The sequence below is a fragment of the Pristis pectinata genome, chromosome 26, assembly GCF_009764475.1.
Source record: "Pristis pectinata isolate sPriPec2 chromosome 26, sPriPec2.1.pri, whole genome shotgun sequence".
NCBI lineage: Eukaryota > Metazoa > Chordata > Chondrichthyes > Rhinopristiformes > Pristidae > Pristis > Pristis pectinata.
This window is the reverse complement of record NC_067430.1, coordinates 31537937-31556929: the sequence shown is the minus strand read 5'-3', so window position 1 is coordinate 31556929 and position 18993 is coordinate 31537937. Positions and strand designations below refer to the sequence as shown.

At 41.4% G+C, this 18993-nt stretch overlaps 1 protein-coding gene across 1 annotated transcript in view; it reads right to left on the bottom strand.

Annotated features, from left to right (window-relative positions):
• Positions 1-18993, bottom strand: part of cfap74 (cilia and flagella associated protein 74) — a 143720-nt gene that overhangs the window by 56309 nt on the left and 68418 nt on the right. The window contains 4 exon segments of the mRNA XM_052039017.1: positions 1943-1959; positions 1961-2072; positions 11425-11546; positions 14129-14251. Of these exon segments, the coding sequence (XP_051894977.1) occupies positions 1943-1959; positions 1961-2072; positions 11425-11546; positions 14129-14251 (374 nt within the window).

Below are 18993 nucleotides of genomic sequence, written 5' to 3'. Positions count from 1 at the left end.
TATAGTTTGAAGATACCAAGCTGTCTGAAGGTACCAAGGTTGGTCCATGGGTGGGGTCTTAGTTTCCACTGCCTATGGCTTGGGCACTACCTGTGGGCTGCTATCCTACATGGGAGGGCTGTCACAGCAATGCCAGGAGGCTTTGGGAGTGCATGCCCACAGAAGGCAAGTGTGACCACAGGCTGAGTGTGGGGCGTCAGCCTGCTGATAACCTTGGACAGCACAGATATCACATTGTGGGCTGAGGAACTATTCTGAAAGCAAGAAAAATGATGCAACAGTGGTGCAGTAATGATGGGAATTTCTTTGAAAGCATGACATTGAGATTTCTTCTCAAAGTATGCAGATAATTTCAGTGTGAATTTAAAGCTGCTTCATTATTTTCATCTACATCACTGATCAAAGGTTTACTTTGAACTCCCATGGCACTGTAAATACAGCCTACAGAGAAATAATGTTAGTGACTAAGTATAACCTCACTATTAATATAAATTAAGTATTTCATATATTTACATTTGCTTAGTAATTAATTCTACATGTATAATAAACTATCCAAAACTACAGCAGGAAGTCCACTGAAACTCAGTTATACTTCTGTACGGGAAATGATTAACTGCTTTCTACACTCAAGTCACAATGCATCTGCATTTATGATTTTTTTCTTTTAATCTATTTTTTAAAGTAAACAAAGAATGTGAATAATTAATACAAAGTAAAATAGTCTTCATGTGACATTATTATGGGAACTAGCTGAAGTAACCACAATTCACTTATTTCTTATATAACTTTCCTTCTCAGCCTTTTTAGCTTTTCCTTGTTTCATTAGCTTGTGTCTCTCAGTCAACCATAGGTCATTCACAGATTACAGCTGCAAGCATAACTTTTCAGTTTTACACTCTCACTCAATCCCAAATATAGAGCATAGAACAGTGCAACACAGGAACAGGCCCTTCGGCCCACCACATCTGTGCCAACCATGATGCCAAATTAAACTAATCCCATCTGCACATGGTCTATAATCCTTCCATTCCCTGACTGTTTGTCTGCCTGTTTAATTGCCTCTTAAACATTGCTATTGTATCTGCTTCCACCACCACGACTGGCAGTGTGTTCCAGGCATCCACTACTCTCTGTGTAAAAGAAAACTTTGCCCTGCATATCTCCTTTAAACTTTCCCCCCTCACCTTAAACCTATGCCCTCTAGTATTTGACAATTCCATCCTGGGAAAATGACTATCTACATTATCTATGCCTCTCATAATCTTATAAACTTCTATCAGGTTGACCCTCAGCCTCTGACCCTCCAGAGAAAACAATCCATATTTGTCCAACCTCTCCTTACAGCTAATACTTTCTGATCCAGGCAACATCCTGGTGAACTTCTTCTCCACCCTCTCCAAAGTCTCCACATCCTTCCTGAATTGAGGCAGCCAGAACTGCACTCAATACTCCAATGCAGCCTAACCAAAGTTTTATACAGCTGCAACATGACTTCCCAACTTTTATATTTGATGCCCCGACCAATGAAGGTAAGCACACCATATACCTTCGTTATTACCCTATCCACTTGTGTTGTCATGTCCTCTTCAGTCCTTTGCCTTTCAATCTGCCCCTGACCCCATTTGTCTTTAGCTCCTCTTCAAACTTATCCAGAGCTCCATTTTTGTTTAAAACCCACCTTTCTGGATAGACCTTTGACTGTAGCTCTTAAATACCCATATCATGACACTGCATGCACTTCTTTACTCTTTTAATGCACTGATTTTTTTTCTTCCGGGGGTGCCTCAGGAGATGTACTATGTCTGAAGAACTACATAAACACAAGTTTATGGCACTTCTCCAAAACTTTTGTCAGTGTTGAATTTGCAACCCTTCCGGTATGGTTACTTTTAACCAGCTGTTTGGTTAGCTGTGTTCACTCGTGTGACAAAGAAAGACTTACCTTGGCAGAAATTTGAGTTTGAAAACTTAAACTGGAGTGCGCTTGGATAAAACCACTTTTAGGTAGAAATTCCAAATGGTTTCTCAGCTCTTTGCACACCACAAATTTTACCTGGTGTCCTAAGGATGCCCTGGCAAAACAAACCACAAGTCAAATATAAATGTAGACACAAGAGCATCTCCTCATGTTCAGCTTGGGTAGCCTACAGCCTAATGATAGTCTAATGGTAGCAATACTGAATTTAGAATTTTCCTGTTCCAACTAACCCACTCCTCCTGTGTTCCTTTCCCACTCCCACCAGTCCACCCAGGATCTCTCTCCCTTCCCCTCGTCCCCCTCTGTTACCTGGACACATCATCCTGGCTCCATCTGCCCATCATCCCTCCCTTATCTGGTTCCACCCATCACCCACCAGCTCCCTGTCTCACCCCTCCCTGTCACTTCTACATACTGGTTATCTTCCCTCTACACCTTCAGTCCTTGTGCAGGGTCTCGACCCAGAACGTTGACCATCCCTTTGCCTCCATAGATGCTGCCCTGACCTGCTGAGTTCACCCAGCAGTTTGTTTTTTGCTTCAAATACAAATGTGACCCAGTTAATTGAATGCAATAAAGTGTTATTGTGAAGTTCACGTATTGGTTGAGTAATGTCTGCTTGTGAGCCAGAGTTAGGAGAGGATAACAAGCTCCTGGCTAGAAGGTGCATGACCACAGAAAAAGCTGAGGTGGGTTGTATTCTTGCACCTTGATGCACAGATTACAGAGTGGACCAGACAGCAGGTTGCCCACTTGATCTCCTAGCCGGGGAACAGTGTGTTGGTGAAAGGATCTGAAGACTAAAAGAGAAATGAAATAAAAGATTAACTGAAAAATGTTTTATATTATTGCATTCTGTTACTAAACATCACAGGAACAGGTACACCAAACTCTTAAATGGGATAATTCCTGATGTAGAGACTGGTTCCCTGTGACACTTGTCATGAGCAAAATGTACAAGTCCGTCAAATGAAACCTCTCCAGGTCCCCGATCTATGATGCCGATGAAAGGCACGATTCTTTGGCCGTAGAAAGAACTGACTGCAGGGCTGGACAACTTGACAAGAGGTGACATTTTGAAAAGGTTTTGTTTACGTTTGTAGTAAACATTTGTTTAAGTGTACCCTGTAAATTCTGTTCAAAAGAAGTGAGAAAAATGCACTGAACACGTCAAAGCTTGATCCAGTTTCTAGGCATTAACGTTTAAATTGCAGTGATAGGTTTTCAGAATTCCCTTACAGTGACTACACCGTAGTTGATATTTTGTTGGAAGCTAAGGCAGGAGCCATAAGTTGAATTGATAAAGGCTCATTTTTTAACTGCAAATCGGGCAAAAAAGCAATTTAACCTGGGTTAGATCATATTGACAACTATTTCTGGGTGAAGATGTACCACTGGGAAATTGGACTGACACTTCTTGCACGGTTCACATTAGCATGTCTGATAATTTCCCGATGGCAGGCATAGGGAAACACAAGGTGCCATGGCACTGAAACTATCAATGAAACGCAGATTGAAAGGTCCCCTTTATGACATTGATGTATGGATCCAAACATCTGCTAGACTCGTATTCCACTTCAAAATATTCTTCCAGTCATTTCCTTGTTCCCCTGTTGTTTCCGGCTTTGTAGCTTTATGTACCTCAGAGCATCTCTCTGCAATCTCCACCTGAGGGGTGGCCACTCACTACACGAGGCCCCAGCAGTGGATGTGTGGGGGCGCTGATTCGCACTGTGTCCCCCACCCCCGAGGGTTGCCTCACTTCCAGGACAGTCGTTTGTGCAGCTTGTATGTGCTGCCCTGAGGAGGGCCCCATAAGGTCTGTCATCTGTGGGCAGCTCAGGAACAAAGCCCCACTGGTGATGATTCCCTGCAGCTCCCAACAGAAAACTCACAAGTCCCGATTACTCACCTTTCAGTGTGCCAACCTGTCAACCACCCTCATGTTGTTTCAAACTTCTTCTTGGCCAATGTTATGGTTTATTGTGGGGTAAAGGACTGGGCATGAACACTAAGTCCTACATTGAACAGAGATCCAAAAAAAGGTGAAATTCCCAGACTACAGTTCCATTCATGTATGTCAGTATCTCAATGAAAATCAACAAAGAGGAAGAGATAATTGGGTTCTGGGTAATGTAGGCTGTCACCATGCTATTGCCTCCTGCCCAGGACAAAGCTTCCTCCTTGCCTTTTTGAAGAAATTCAGGGGAGTTATTCCCAGTGCCCTGGGCAATCCTTATCCTTTAGGTCACTAAAAAAGCCTGATTCAGTCATCAAAACTCCACAGTCTGTGAGAGTCTTTTGAATACAATTTGACTTGCTGCATTCACTATGTTATAACCGTAATTTCATTTGTAAAGCACTTTTGGGACATTCTGAGATTATGAGAGGTGCTGCAGAAATGCAAATCTTTCTCTTTAACTGATATGGATTCTCATCAGGAATTGTTACAAAACTAAGCAGATGGCTGTGTATTTTACACACGTTTCTTTTCCCAAAGTTGGGAGGTAGCAAAACCGTACTTTTCCTCATGATGAAACACACATGCATACATATGTGCATACACACACACACAAACACGCACACACACACATGCATACGCACACACATACACAAATTGATAGTGGCATGTGGATGAATCTACTTTTCTTACTAACAAACCCTAGGCAATGATTATCATCACTGCTTGAATCTTAACATTACACAACACTTTGATAATAAATATAGACATTAGGCACATAAGTGGATAATGGTAATTTTATAATGTCTTTAACAATTAGAAATTAAAGAGAAACTTAAAAAGATATGAGTGGCTGCTCTAGCCACAGGTTTCGGTGACTAATTTTTATCAACAAACACTGCTGCACAATTCCATAGTATGTGAATCACTGCAGTTCAAACCACGCATGGTTTATTAATGGAGTGGGGATTTGGGGTTTCATAAATTCTCAAGCAATATTTTGAAACATTAAAGCACCCAAGTACAAGAATTTAGGAGGCTTAAATTTTCTCCTTGACAGATATTTATGGAATCCCTGTCTTTGCACAGGTGGCCAATACTTAGGAATTCATTTTTTGCTTTTCCAAAGGCTTATTGGGTAAATCAAATGGAAACAAGAAGTGAGAGGCAAAATATTAGGAGCAGGTAATTAAGCTCGTAACACCCAAAGTTTGTGGAGAAATGCAGATGCTATGGAGTTAAGTCTCCTGCTGATCACTGCCAACTGGCCTCTGTGGTGGAGGCAGCTCAACACTCCTGGCAGAAATGGCTAATGCAATGCCAGCAGGAGACACAAGAGATTCTGCAGATGCTGGAATCTGGAGCAACACACACAAAATGCAGGAGAAGCTCGGCAGGTCGGGCAGCATCTATGGAGGGAAATAAACAGTTGTTGAAGGGTCTCGACCCGAAACGTCCACAGTTTATTTCCCTCCATAGATGCTGCCCTGATCTGCTGAGTTCCTCCAGTATTTTGTGTGTGTTAATGCAATGCTAATATTGTTCACACCACTCCCAGGACATGAACCACAAATTCAGAAATAACAAGACACTATCTGTACCATTTATCTGGTATTCAAGCCCTAGCATTGACTACCAACTGATCAGCCTGTTACACAGTTCCTGCTTGCCCATGCCAAACCTCATGTGGAATTGTCAAACTTGCAATGACAAGCTGCTTTTGATTTGGGATGTTTGGGAGTCTCTCGCTTATCAGCAGGACCTTTGGCTGCCACAGTAACAGCTTTCTGTGTACTATAAATGTCTGTTAGAATAGATACCTGAATAATATTAAGTACATTTATTCACCTAACATTCATTAGTGTCAGCAATAAACTTATGGTAATATATGATCCCCAAATTTAGTAATAATGATAGGGAAGGAGTGGATGGGTCACCAGGTGGTTTTATTTTTAGTTGTTTGTTCTTAGGATAGGAACATCACCAGCAAGGCTGACACCTATTATTCTTCCTTAGCATCATTCAGAAGCTGGTGTTAAGCTTCAGCTCTTGTGGTGAGACTATTCTATTAATTCTACCAGTAGGGATTTCCAGATGCAGTGAAAGAATGGCAATATGTCTTTAAGTCAGGGTCCTGTATGTCTTGGAGGGAAATCTGCAGGGCCTGTGTTCCCATGGACCTGTGTTCCCATGGCCCTGTGTTCCCATGGACCTGGTTCCCATGGGCCTACTGTCCTTCCCCTCTTGGTGGTGGAGGATGCATGACTGGGGGTGCTATCACAAAACCTGGTGAGTTGCTGCTGTGTATCCACTATACGATACCTGGAAATATGCTGATAGTGATGGGAGTAGGTACTTAAGCCAGTGTCATAGAGTCATAGAGCACAGAAATGGGACCTTCAGCTCAACTGGTCCATGGCAACCAAGGTTACCACTGAAGCCAGTCTCATTTGCCCACGTTTGGCCCATATCCCTCTAAACCTTCCTATCCATGTACCTGTCCAAGTGTCTTTTAAATGTTGTTAATGTACCTGCCTCAACCACTTCCTCTGGCAGCTCATTCCATATATGGACCACCCTCTGTGTGAAATAGTTGTTACTCAGGTTCCTATTAAATCTCTCCCCTCTCACCTTAAACCTACTGCCCTCCAGTTTTTTGATTCCCTTTCCTGGGAAAAGACTGTGCGCACCCACCCTATCTACGTCCCTCATGATTTTATACAGTGGATGTGTGTCAATCCGGCAGACTGCTTTGAGCTGGAAAGAACTGATTGCCTGGAGTACAGCTGCAATTGTACGTGGCAAGTGCTCCATCGGTATGTGCTCCTGACTCGGACCACAGCCATTGTAGATAGGAGGGCTGCTCCAGTTCTTGGTGAATGTGACCGACGGTGAGGGTCTTGTGATGACAATGGCACTGAATACCAAGGGAAAGTGTTCCTTAGCTTCGATAGAAAATGTTGGAACTACAAATGAGGCGAGGCAGCATCTGCAGAGAGTTAATGTCTCAAGCCAGTGACCTTTCAGGAAATGCAACATCATGTTGGAGAGAGACATTGCCTGGCACTTAAACAGCAAGGAATATTTGCACCACACATCAGCCCAAACCAGCAGGTTGTCCATAGTTTACTACAAGTGGCACGCAGTGCCTCATTGTCCATGTTGTTCTGAATGGGGCAGAGTACTGTGTAATCATCTGCAAACATACCCACTTCTCACTTAATGTTCATTAATAAAGCAGTTTAATATGGTTATGCCAAGGGAAATGCCCCAAGGAACTATTTATTGTGTGCTACTTCTCCGTGAGTTGGTTGTGTTAAGTTGTCTACTAGCCCCCTGTCAGTGTTTGCAATGGTAAGCCTTTGATAAACACTGGAAGAAGAGCAGTTGGAGGAAGAAGAGCACTTTCTTCTTGTATGGTCGTCCTTTAACACAAGAGTTCTCTGACTAGTCAAGCTGTAGGTTGAAAGTGAATCAGCCAGGCAGTCACTTTTATGATAACAGTGAGAAACTCCAGAGCAACTGCAAGAAACCCTCGTCCTTCCCCTCATACAGATGTGACCCATGTCCTTGCCACAATGTGCAAATCAAACCCATAGCTTGAAAGGTCTGCCCATTCATGGCAAACACACAATATGTCTGAATTAAATGGTTTAAGTTTAAGTTTGAAACACTTTGATCAACTTGTAACTGCAAGAAATTACCAGCTGATCTGACAACTATTGGGGCACTGATGGCCAGTGACATTAGTGGTATTGCATTCAACTGATGCATCTTATTAACCATCCTCTCTTTCGCCAGGAACACACTAAAGATGAATATCAATGACCTTAGCATGACAGATTATTTTAAATTTGGGGGCAGATACATTAGGGACATTTAAGAGATTCTTAGATAGCCACATGAATGATAGAGAAATGGGGGCTATGTGAGAGGGAAGGGTTAGATAGATATTAGAGCAGGATAAAATGTCGGCACAACATTGTGGGCTGAAGGGCCTGTACTGTACTCTAATGTTCTATGTTCTATGTTCTATTTGTTGACTCTATTGAGATAAAGGCCGGTGTTAATAACTTTGCTGAAAGTAAAACAGGAGATTGCTCAGCACTTCAGACATAGAACACAGAACAGTACAGCACAGGAACAGGCCCTTCGGTCCACCATGTCTGTGCCGACCATGATGCCAAATTCAACAAGTCCCATCTGCCTGCACATGGCCCACATCCCTCCATTCCCTGCCTGTTCATGTGTCTGTCTAAATGCCTCTTAAACATTGCTGTCGTATCTGCAGCTTCTGTGGTAGAGAACTGAGTTAATTCTTCAGAATGATGAGCCTTTATCAATTTTAACCCTGTTTCTGCCATGAACTAAAGCAAAAGATTAGTATGCTTTGACAAAAATATTTCCTTTTCTCACAGATGGTTCCAGCTGGCTTAAAAAGCTTCTTTGCCATGGGGCCCTTCAAAACATCTACAGTAACTATACTGTCATTTCTCATGGCAGCGTTCTTGATTCACTGACAACTCTACAAAAAGTGAGAACAAAAAAAGCGTCTGAAATTATGTAATAGTTCTGGGTTTCCTAAAGTACATGGTGTGTTCTAAAGACAGTAAGAAACATTTGCATTTAAGGTTTTGATGAGGACTTTTGGCTTAAAATGTTAACTTTCTTTCCACACTGCTACCTGACCTGCTGAACGTTTCCAGCATTTTCTATTTTTTATTTCAGATTTCCAGCACCTAGCAGCATTTTGATTTTTATTTGCACTAATACAGTACTTTTCACACACACTTTTGTGTGTAGCAAGCTCCCACAAAAGCAACCAGATGTTGATGAGATAACTTGTTTTTGGTAGTGTTGAACAAGGGAAAAATATCCTCAACATGCGGTGTCCTGGGAGGCAAAGGTTACTGTTACAAACAAAAATAATACATGTGCAAATACGCTCCCTGTGTAAAAAAGGTTGAATCTTTGCTGATGCTGATGAAAGTCGTGTAGAGTAAATTACATAAAAGATCTGTTATAGGGTCTGCAATTGGAATGTGCTAGCAGAGGTTGACAAGGGTGGATTAGTTGGTTTAATTAGGCCTCCTACCAAATTGTATTGTACGTTACAGAAGCCAATGATAAAAGCTGACACTGAAAGGCCTGGATAGAGTGGACATGGAGAGGATGCTTCCATCAGTGGGAGAGTCTAGGATACAAGCCTCAGAATAAAGGGACATCCCTTTAAAACTGAAATGAGGAGAAATTTCTTCAGCCAGAGGGTGGTGAATCTGTGGAATTCGCTATAACAGAGGGCAGTGGTGGCCAAGTCATTGGGTGTATTTAAGGCAGAGATTGATAGGTCCTTGATTGGTAAGGGGGTTAAGGATGATGGGGAGGAGGCAGGAGAGTGGGGTTGAAAAAAATCAGCCATGATGGCAGAGCATACTGGATGGGCTGAATGGCCTAATTCTGCTCTGATGTCTTATAGTCTTATGGATCAGGAGAGGTACCAAATCCAATATGGATAAAAGCAAACATATAGAATCAGAGAAGAACGCCAAGGTCATTAAACAGCCTGGAAATTGTTGTTTTTGAGGGCACAGGTGTGATGAGATGCCAGAATTTTCATTCCATTCCTGAAGGTTTATGTTTCGTTACATGGAAAGGTGAATGGCATATTTGCAATCTTTTTACTAAGACAGATAAGAAGTGTGGTTTACAATATTCTGTTGAATTATGTGGAACAGCTCCAGACACCCAGGTCTGATCTTGATCTTGGGGACAGTCTGTGTGGAATTTGTATGTTCTCCTTGTGACCTCGTGAATTTCCTCTGGATGCTCTTGTTTCCTCCCACATCCCAAAGACATGCTGGTAGGTTAAAAGGCTATTGTAAATTGCTCCTTTCTAATGTCAAAAAAGGCTCAATGGACACGTGAGTGAATGAGTGAGATAGGAAGACACAGAGAAAAATGGATAGAGAGAGAGAGAGAGAGAGAGAGAGAGAGAGAGAGAGAGAGAGAGAGAGGCAGACAGACAAAGCGAGAGAGTAAGTTGCAGGGGTACAGGAAACATCCAGTCTGACCAATCTGACTGAATTTCTTGAAGAGGTAACAAAGTGTATCGATGAGGGTAGTGCTGTAGATGTGGTTTCCATGGATTTCAGTAAGGCCTTTGAGAAGATTCCACATGGGAATCTGGTCCGAAGAGTTAGGGCCAATGGCTCTCAGGGCAATTTGGCCAACTGGTTCCAAAATTGGTTCGGCAATAGGAATCAGAGGGTGATGATAGAGATCTGTTCTAGTGATTGGATCCCTGTAACTTGTGGTGTTCCACAGGGAACAGTGCTGGGACCTTTGCTGTTTGTAATACATGTGAATGACTTGGATGTGGGTGTAGGAAGCACGATCAGTAAGTTCACAGATGACATGAAGAGTAGGATGATGTCGATGAGTTGGTGAATGGGCTGAGAAATGACAGATGGAGTAAAATCTGGATAAATGTGAGGTAATGCATCTTAAGAGCTAGGACACATACCATGAATGATAGGGTCTTAGGGAGCAAGGATGAACAGAAGGACCTTGGAGTACAAGTCCAGAGATCCTTGAAGATGGTAGCACATGTACATGATATGGTTAGTAAGGCACATGGGATACAGGCCTTCACTAGTCAGGGCATTGAATATAAAAGCAGAGAGGTTATGCACCAACTTTATAACATTTTGATTTTGGCTTCAGCTAGAGTACTGTGTGTAGTTCTAGGGCCACAATGTAGATGGATGTGATAGTGGTGGAGAGGGTAGAGAGCACATTCACCAGGACGTTACCTGGGATAGAGCATTTAACTTATGAGGAGAAACGGGAGAAGCTCTGTTCTCCCTGGAGTGGAGGGGACATGATTGACTGAGATAAAATTATGAGGAGCACAGATAGGGCAGACAGCCGGGAACCTTTCTCCATATCAAAGACAGACAAAACTAGAGGACATAGATATAGCATAAGGAGGAAGAGATTCAGAGGGGACCTGAGGGAAACCTTCTTCACCCAGAGAGAGGTAAGTACCTGGAATGTACTGCCGGAGAGAGCGATGGAAGCTAAGTTGCTGACAGTATTTAAGAAGTCTCTCAAGGGGAACTTGAATTGCTTAGGAATAGAAAGGTTCAGGCCAGGTGCTGGAAGCTGGCATTAAATTGGATGGATGCCCCCGGTCAGTGTGGATGTGGTGGGCCGAATGGCCTGTTTCCATGCTGTATGCCTCGATGACGATGACTCTAACATGGACACAATGTGCTCAGTGGCTTCTTTCTGTGTCGTGATAAGGTAAAGTCTTGGGAAAGGTGCACCAGTTAAAGTGACCCTTACCAGGAATAATGTTCTGAAAAATCTGTTATATCTGAAATAGAAATGCCGTTTTGCAGATTCACTTGGTGTTTCACCTCCACTCTCTTTACATCAAATGCATTCTACCATAAAGGGCCATTTCTTTCTCTTATCAACTTACCTGTTGTGAACACGGATGGCATCTTGATAAAGTCGGTCATACATGCAGATTTTCAAGTCTATATTAGGATTTGAAACCCAGACTGGTACGTCAACGGCTTGTGCTTGAACTTTAATGGGGATCTATTTTTAGGAGCAGAAAAAACAAATCATTAGGGCTGATCTGTATAACCTGCTGTGCCTAATTAAATAATTGCAATAGTTCCAAGAATGTTATTGTTTTGTGGTGGAATTCAAACTGGAATAGTACAAGCTCATATTGCATCATAAAAATCTCTAAGAGAATTTTGTTACATAAATATTCAAACAGATTAGAAGCCATTTGTCTTATATATTCTCATTCTGTGACAATGAACATTGCCTTGTGACCTGGCCTGTTTTGCTCACTTTCCAACAGCTGGTGCTAGAGGAAACTCTTCAGCTGACACAGCCTGTGTCGCAGCTAAAGGAGAATCACACAGAGCTGAGTTGTTTATTAAGGAGATATAAATGGTAGGTACAGCACACCATAACTATTTCTGCACCTTCCTTACTAAAGCTATAAACTATAAAAATACCAGCTCAGGGTCCACCGGCAACACACAGGTTTCTTTGTAATGAATTCATTTCGTCATAATCTGTTGAGCAAAATGTTATTAATTAAGTTCACAGCAGGTTTGAGAAGTCAGCAGCCTTACATAATATCTATTATTTGTTTGTCTTTGTTGTCTTCATTATAAGAGATAAATATATTTAAATCCTGTTTTAAACTTCCAGACATAAATATACCAATTCAAGCCAATGCCCTTAACCTTGACCACTATTAAAATCAAAATTCTGATTACAAGAGAATAAAATTGACACTGAATCTATTCCATTGAGAGAAGTTTAATGATTTCTGTTTATCTTGCAGCAGATCTCCAGCACAAACCTGTGACAAGTTAGGTCTGGTTCAGGAACAAAAACTCCATTTATTTCAAAGGTAGGGAATGGCTGCAAGGGAACTAGGTGAGCTTTAAGCTGTATTTATTATTTTATTGTTTATTTTATTGTTCTTTGACGTTGTCAGTGTTTTGCATTCTTTCATTACTTAATCATTTTATGTTTAAATTGGTTGATTAATTTTTGGTAGTTTTTGAACACTTGAATGCCAATATGTTTCTCGACATGCTTGACATGGCGGTCAGAAGGCATGGCTGAGCTTTTCTTCAGAATCTCTGATGAGAGGGCATTTTCTGGCACTGCCACACTATGGGATTTGTGTCTGTGTGCTGTAGGTAAGTGGTACGCTCAAGTAGCTCCCCAATGCCAGGAAATTCTAAGACCTCGTCTTCTGATGCAGAGCATTATGGTTTCTCCAGGGAAATATTTATTTAGAGAAACAAATCACTGAAGTAATTCACAGGAACCAATGAGCTGGTAGGAATTAATTGTTAAACCCTAAATAATGATTCAGTTGGCACAATTTTCTGAGGAAAACAAGGGAATGGATTTTGTAATCACCTGTAATCTGTAACTACAGTGGTGAATGATTCTGGGAAAACAGAATAACTTGGGCAGAAAAGAGAACACAGGAACTTGGTGAACAGGAACAAGAATAAGCCACACGGCTCAACAAGTCTGCTCTATTGTTCAATAAATCGCTGCTGATCCTCAACCTCCATCCTACTTTCCTTCCCAGTCATCATTTCCCTTAACATTTCAAAAAACCTATTGATCTGAGTCTTCAATATAATCAATGACTGAGAATCCACAGCCCTCGGAGTAGAAACACTCAACGTTGCTTCTGACACTGAATGAAAGAAGAGTGGGAGAAATTTCATGTTTAAAGTACACAACAGTATTCCCCTTAGTAATGGCTATGGAGTTCTACAAGACTTGCTGGCTATGGGTACAACTCACTGCAAACAAAACATATAATCCTGGAACAACAATCTGGGGTATCCATAGATCCTTGGTTTAAGGAATTAAAGTTTTTTTTTGTTTGAGGATGCCCTGGGAATTTTTTGTTACATTAGGTGAAGAGCCACAGTCTTTTCCCCAGGGTAGGGAGTCTAAAACTAGAGGGGATAGGTTTAAAGTGAGAGGGGAAAGATTTCAAAGGGACCTGAGGGGCAATTTTTTCCACACAAAGGGTGGTGGGTATACAGAACGTTCTGCCAGAGGAAGTGGTAGAGGTGGGTACAGTTAAGACATTTAAAAGACATTTGGATAGGTACAAGGATAAGGAAGGTTTAGAGGGATATGGGTCAAACACAGGCAAATATATTTACGACAGAGTTAAATCAATTTTTGCATAGAAAGGGAATTAAGGGTTATGGGGAAAAGGCAGGTAGGTGGATCTGAGTCCACAGCCAGATCAGCCATAATCTTATTGACTGGCAGAGCAGGCTAAACAGGCCAGGTGCCCGACTCCTGCTCCTGTTTCTTATGTTCTTATGTTCAAATGGGACTAGCTCAGATAGGCAACTTGGTCGGTATGGACGAGTTGGGCCAAAGGGCCTGTTTCCATGCTGTGTATGATTCTATGACTCTACTAAAGGCACTACATTTATGGAAGCTGCTGTTATATTGAAATGTGGGTGAAAACCCACATTGCAATGAGAATCTAAAAAATGTTTGCCCATTGTGGACTTGAATGTACTGCCTTCTGATTCAGTGACAATTATTCCACCAGATGAGCCAAGTAGGCACCTAAATTGTTCCATGTTAACGGTTTGACTTACATTTTTGTGGGCTCCATAAGGAAATACTAACTCAAGATCTGCCTGTGCGTTGCCAGGGACTGTAGGCAGAAAGATAATTGGCAACTTGATTGAAGAAAATGGGTCAATGCTATCCTTTGTGACCTAAAATAATTCAGTAAACAAAAGGACACGATGAATTATAGCAATAAAAGCCAGCTGCAAAAGCAATGAATAGTAAATTGGAGATTTCAGGTATTATTTTATCAAAGACTGACCATTTCTCATTACTACCATCGGGGAGGAGGTACAGGAGCCTGAAGACCCACACTCAAAGAGTTAGGAACAGCTTCTTCCCCTCCGCCATCAGATTTCTGAATGGTCCATGAACACCACCTCATTATTCCTTTTTTTGCACTATTTATTTTGTAATTTATAGTAATTTTTACATCTTGCACTGTACTGCTTCCACAGAACAACAAATTTCATGACATGTAAGTCAGTGATAATAAACCTGAATCTGGTTCTGATTTATCAATATTTGTACTGCAAGCAACCACAGTAAAGCAAACAAAACACTAACAATTATGTTAGAGTTGTGTTTAAACTGTTTAAAATATTCATCTATTATTGAGATGTTTTTAAATATGTCCACTAAAGCTTATGTTGCCAATCAGCCACAAGGCACTTTATGGAAAGGTTCAGAACTTGCCATTCATACCACCCCGATTCAGTTTTGTCAAAGACATCCCAGAAGGGTACATTTCTAAGGCACAATGTAGTAGTATTTACTCTGTGGTAGCTGTTGTGCAAAGATAGCACATTAAACCCTTACTCCAGTGAAAACCAGATTCCAAAGATTACATTACTGCATTATTTGAACAACATATTTCACTTAGTGAAGCCTCAGAACTACCTGGTGATGAGAGGGAAAAATCACAGGTTAAATGCTATTTCAAAGCATGATGGAAATTTCGAGGATGCTGCTTGAAAAAAAGGAACTTTCATATTTGTGGCATATTTGTGAATTACTCATGTTTTAAGAAGTTATTATTATCAAGTAAATAAATGAATGCAGGACCTCAAAGCTTCTGTTGGTGCAGAAGGAATTGTTGTTGTTTTAATATCCAAAAGAATCTAAAAGCCTCCAGTGGAGCAAGCATGCCTAACATTGAACTGCATTAACTGAAGAGTAATTAGTAGAAACATTACCAAGGAAGGTGACTGATGGCATTGTTCTTCTTTCAGACTGACAATGTTTTGAATGACAGCTTTAATCAAGCTGTCTCAAAAAAGTCAACAATGTTTTGGTACATGTTAGAGTGACAGAGCTGCAGCAGTTGTGGTTGTAGGCAACGAGAGCTGCCGGAAATATAGGGGATGCAGCAGAGATGGAAAATAAGTCTAATGACCGGGAGCTGTGTACTCAACAAGGTCTGAAAATGAGGTAGGCAACATGTATGTTAAGGGCAGGTGGCAGTTTCAAATGAAAGCGAATGATGTTGTTGTGTAAAAGTGAAAGCTGGAAACCTGACGCTGGGAATGTCAAATACAAGGAGGGCTTGTACAGTGAAGACATAGGAAGGCTGTGAGAGCAGGGTGGTGCGTGATTTAAATGAAGTTTGTGTATGAAAAGAATGCACAAGTGATGAAGGTTTGAAACTGGCAGATGTCCTGTGTGGCTGCTTTATGACCCACTGCTCAAGAGAAGCAGCGTCCATTTTGATTGGATAAATTAATCATACATTGTAAAGTGAGCATAGTCAAGGTTCAGCATGACCTGGGGCATAAAGAAGGCTCCAAATTGGAAAAAGGACTAAATTCAACAGAATGAGAGAAGATTCAAAATAGGTAGATCGTGGGAGAAAATTAATAACTCTCAGTTCTGAGGGTTCAAAGGTGATTAATGAGGCCAAAAAGGCACCTAGAGGCACAGAGAACATGATCTTCACTGAGTGACAACTCCAAAAAATATTCAGGGAGCAACAGAGCCATTATATGTGTCACCTTTAGACCTCAGTAAAGCTTTTGATTTCATCATTTGGGAGAGAATATGGAACATCCATCTCAAATTTGGCTGTCCACAGAATTTCATCTCCATTTTACATTTGCTCCATGATTGCATGCAAATAATGATCATATCAGTGGGTCTACAACAGAGCCCATCTCGCTGAAAACCAGTGTCAAACAAGGCTGCATCATTGTCCCAATGCTTTTCTCAGTCTTGCTTGTCATAATGTTGCACCTCACATTCAAAAAGATTTGTGCAGGAGTGGAGTAATCTTTAGGGCTAATGGGAGACAATTCAACCTAAGGTGACTACACTCCAGAGGCAAAGTAACTTGAACTCTTGTGTCAAGCTGAAGCAGTATTGAGACAATGTGGGCACTAAAATTATGAGTGGTGTAGATAGGGCAGATAATCAGAGTCTTTTTCCTTGGCTGTGAGAGTCTTAAACTAGAGGGCACAGGTTTAAGGTGAGAGGGGAGAAGTTTAAAGGAGATCTGAGGGGCAAGTTTTTCAGACAGAGGGTGGTGGGTGTATGGAACCAGCTGCCAGAGGAAGTGGTAGAGATAGATACAACTACAATGTTTAAAAGGCATTTGGACAGGTACTTGGATAGTAAAGGCACAGAAGGATTTGGGAGTAATGTGAGCAAGGGGATTAGTTATCACAGCTGGCAGGGATGAGTTGGGCCGAAGGGCTCATTTCTGTGCTGTACACCAAAAAGTCTCCTAGGAGAAATGCAGCATCCCAATGCCTCCGGGGAATTTCTCATCCATGACCACAGTAAAGTGGAGAAGGAGCACTCAGGAAGGTATTAAGCTCCTTTGCAGCCCCAGAACTTTATGGTCTTTTCCTCAGACCTCTCCTTCAGGTAGGGGAGCAGAGACTATAACAGAGATTAGCTTGGGGGCAAAACTCTGGAAATTCCTCTCTGATCCCTTCAGATGATCAAGATTAGTCCAGGAGATCACTTCTATCGAGTCCCACTCTCCCTCACAGGAATACACTCCCAGCCTCTTGCAGAACAAGAAGGCTAATAATGATTTGAACCATAGGAGAGTGACCATCTACCAAAAAGAGGCTGCTGTGGACACTGTGGGAAGAGAGAGGGCAAGAAGCAGATGGTGAGGCCGGAGGATTGGCCACATGTGTTTGGCCACAGTTCCTTTGGCATTGAATTACTGTCCTTCACATACTCTGCATGAAAACCTGGCGTTTCTTCGAGCTGCGAGTCATCTGCTACTGTTTTCCCTTGCTACTAATTGCTAACGTTTGTTGCTCCACCCTCATTTTGCTTGCATCAAATGATGCATGACCAGGGAGCATGTGTTCAAACTGACACACACTACAAAGTATGTCGAATGGTATACCGTGACATGCTAAATGCCTTGGCATAGGCATAGAGAATGATGGGTTGTTGGCTTATTTTATGAAAGAACAATGCATAGAGGTGCATTAAAGAACAGAGAGTTTACCTAACCAGGACACTGGCATAAAATAAAGTCATCTAGTGTAATACGTAGTTAACTTCTTAAGAATAACTGATGGATCAAGCTGGAATGCATATTTGCATCATTTTAGGGTGACAGTCCCACAGGTTACAAAAGAGTTACAGTTCATAAGGAGACACAAGAGACTGGATTCAGGAGCTCAGTGGGTCAGGCAGCATCTGTGGAGGCAAAGGGTTGGTTGACGTTTTGGGTCAAGACCCTGATGCAGGTCACTCAACCCTCTACATTTCACAAGTATATCTTGAAACTTAAAACTTTTTTTACATGCCCATTGTATTTTTGTTTTGGTATTCCTCATTGTTGACTATCCCTCCCGGTTTGGTTTCTTCTGCAAACTTAAAAATTGTACTGTAGATTACAAGTTGAAATTGTTAATATAGATTGTGAACATTTGTGGTCCCACCAATGATCTTTCTAGGACTTCATGACCTCCCTTCTACCTTTATGATCTTTCCTCTACACTCTGCCTTAAAGCCACCAGGCTATACAGTTACCCATCTACCCCCTGATTTAGTGTGCTCTGTCATTGTTCATTAATCTACCACGTGGCACCTTAACAAAGACCATTTTGAATATGTAAATGGTTTGCATCTACTGTGTTATCCTTATCTCTCCCTTTCCTATACCTTAAAACACTTCACTAAATTTTGAAATCAGCGCTGCTATTCAATATTATTTTCAGGTTTCTGGACGTTTTTTCTATCTTTTCCTTCAGTTGGGATTCCACTTTCTGTTGTTTGCTCTCTACCAGTCCTCAGGCACTGCAGCTTCTGCAGATACATGATGTAGCAATGCTACTGCCTTGAAAATCCACTAATGGGATTAGTCTGGACAAGAGATTTATTCTCTCCAAGTTATTTGTTTTAGCCCTTCTATTCCTACCTGAATTTCCTTACTTTTTCTCACGTTCCTAACAATTTAATTGCGCCTCTTTGCTTTCCTTTTGTTCATTTCTCTCTTGGTCTATTCATATTCGCTCTCACTATGTGTCCTCCTACTCTCCATCTACTCAGTCTATCACTTTTTTTTACCCTAATTATTATCTCAACAGATAATGGTTTGTTCTTTATTCAGCAATATATATATATTTTTGTGAATATAATTTTAAATATTTCCCACTGCCGTTTTATAACACTTTCATTCTTTTTCTCTTATATTGGTCCCAGTGTCAACACTTCTCTGACCTTCCACCCTTCATGCCTTTGTCCTTCTTAGTTATTGCTTTAAATGTTATATTATGGTCACTATTGCCCAGCTGCTGTCCTATTTTTATCTTTCCTACAGCTCTGGTTCATTCTTCACTGGTGGATCCTTTGTTGGAATTTTCACATAAGCTCATCAAGCAATCCTTCATACAATATAGGAACTCCTTTTCCTTATCCCTTTTGG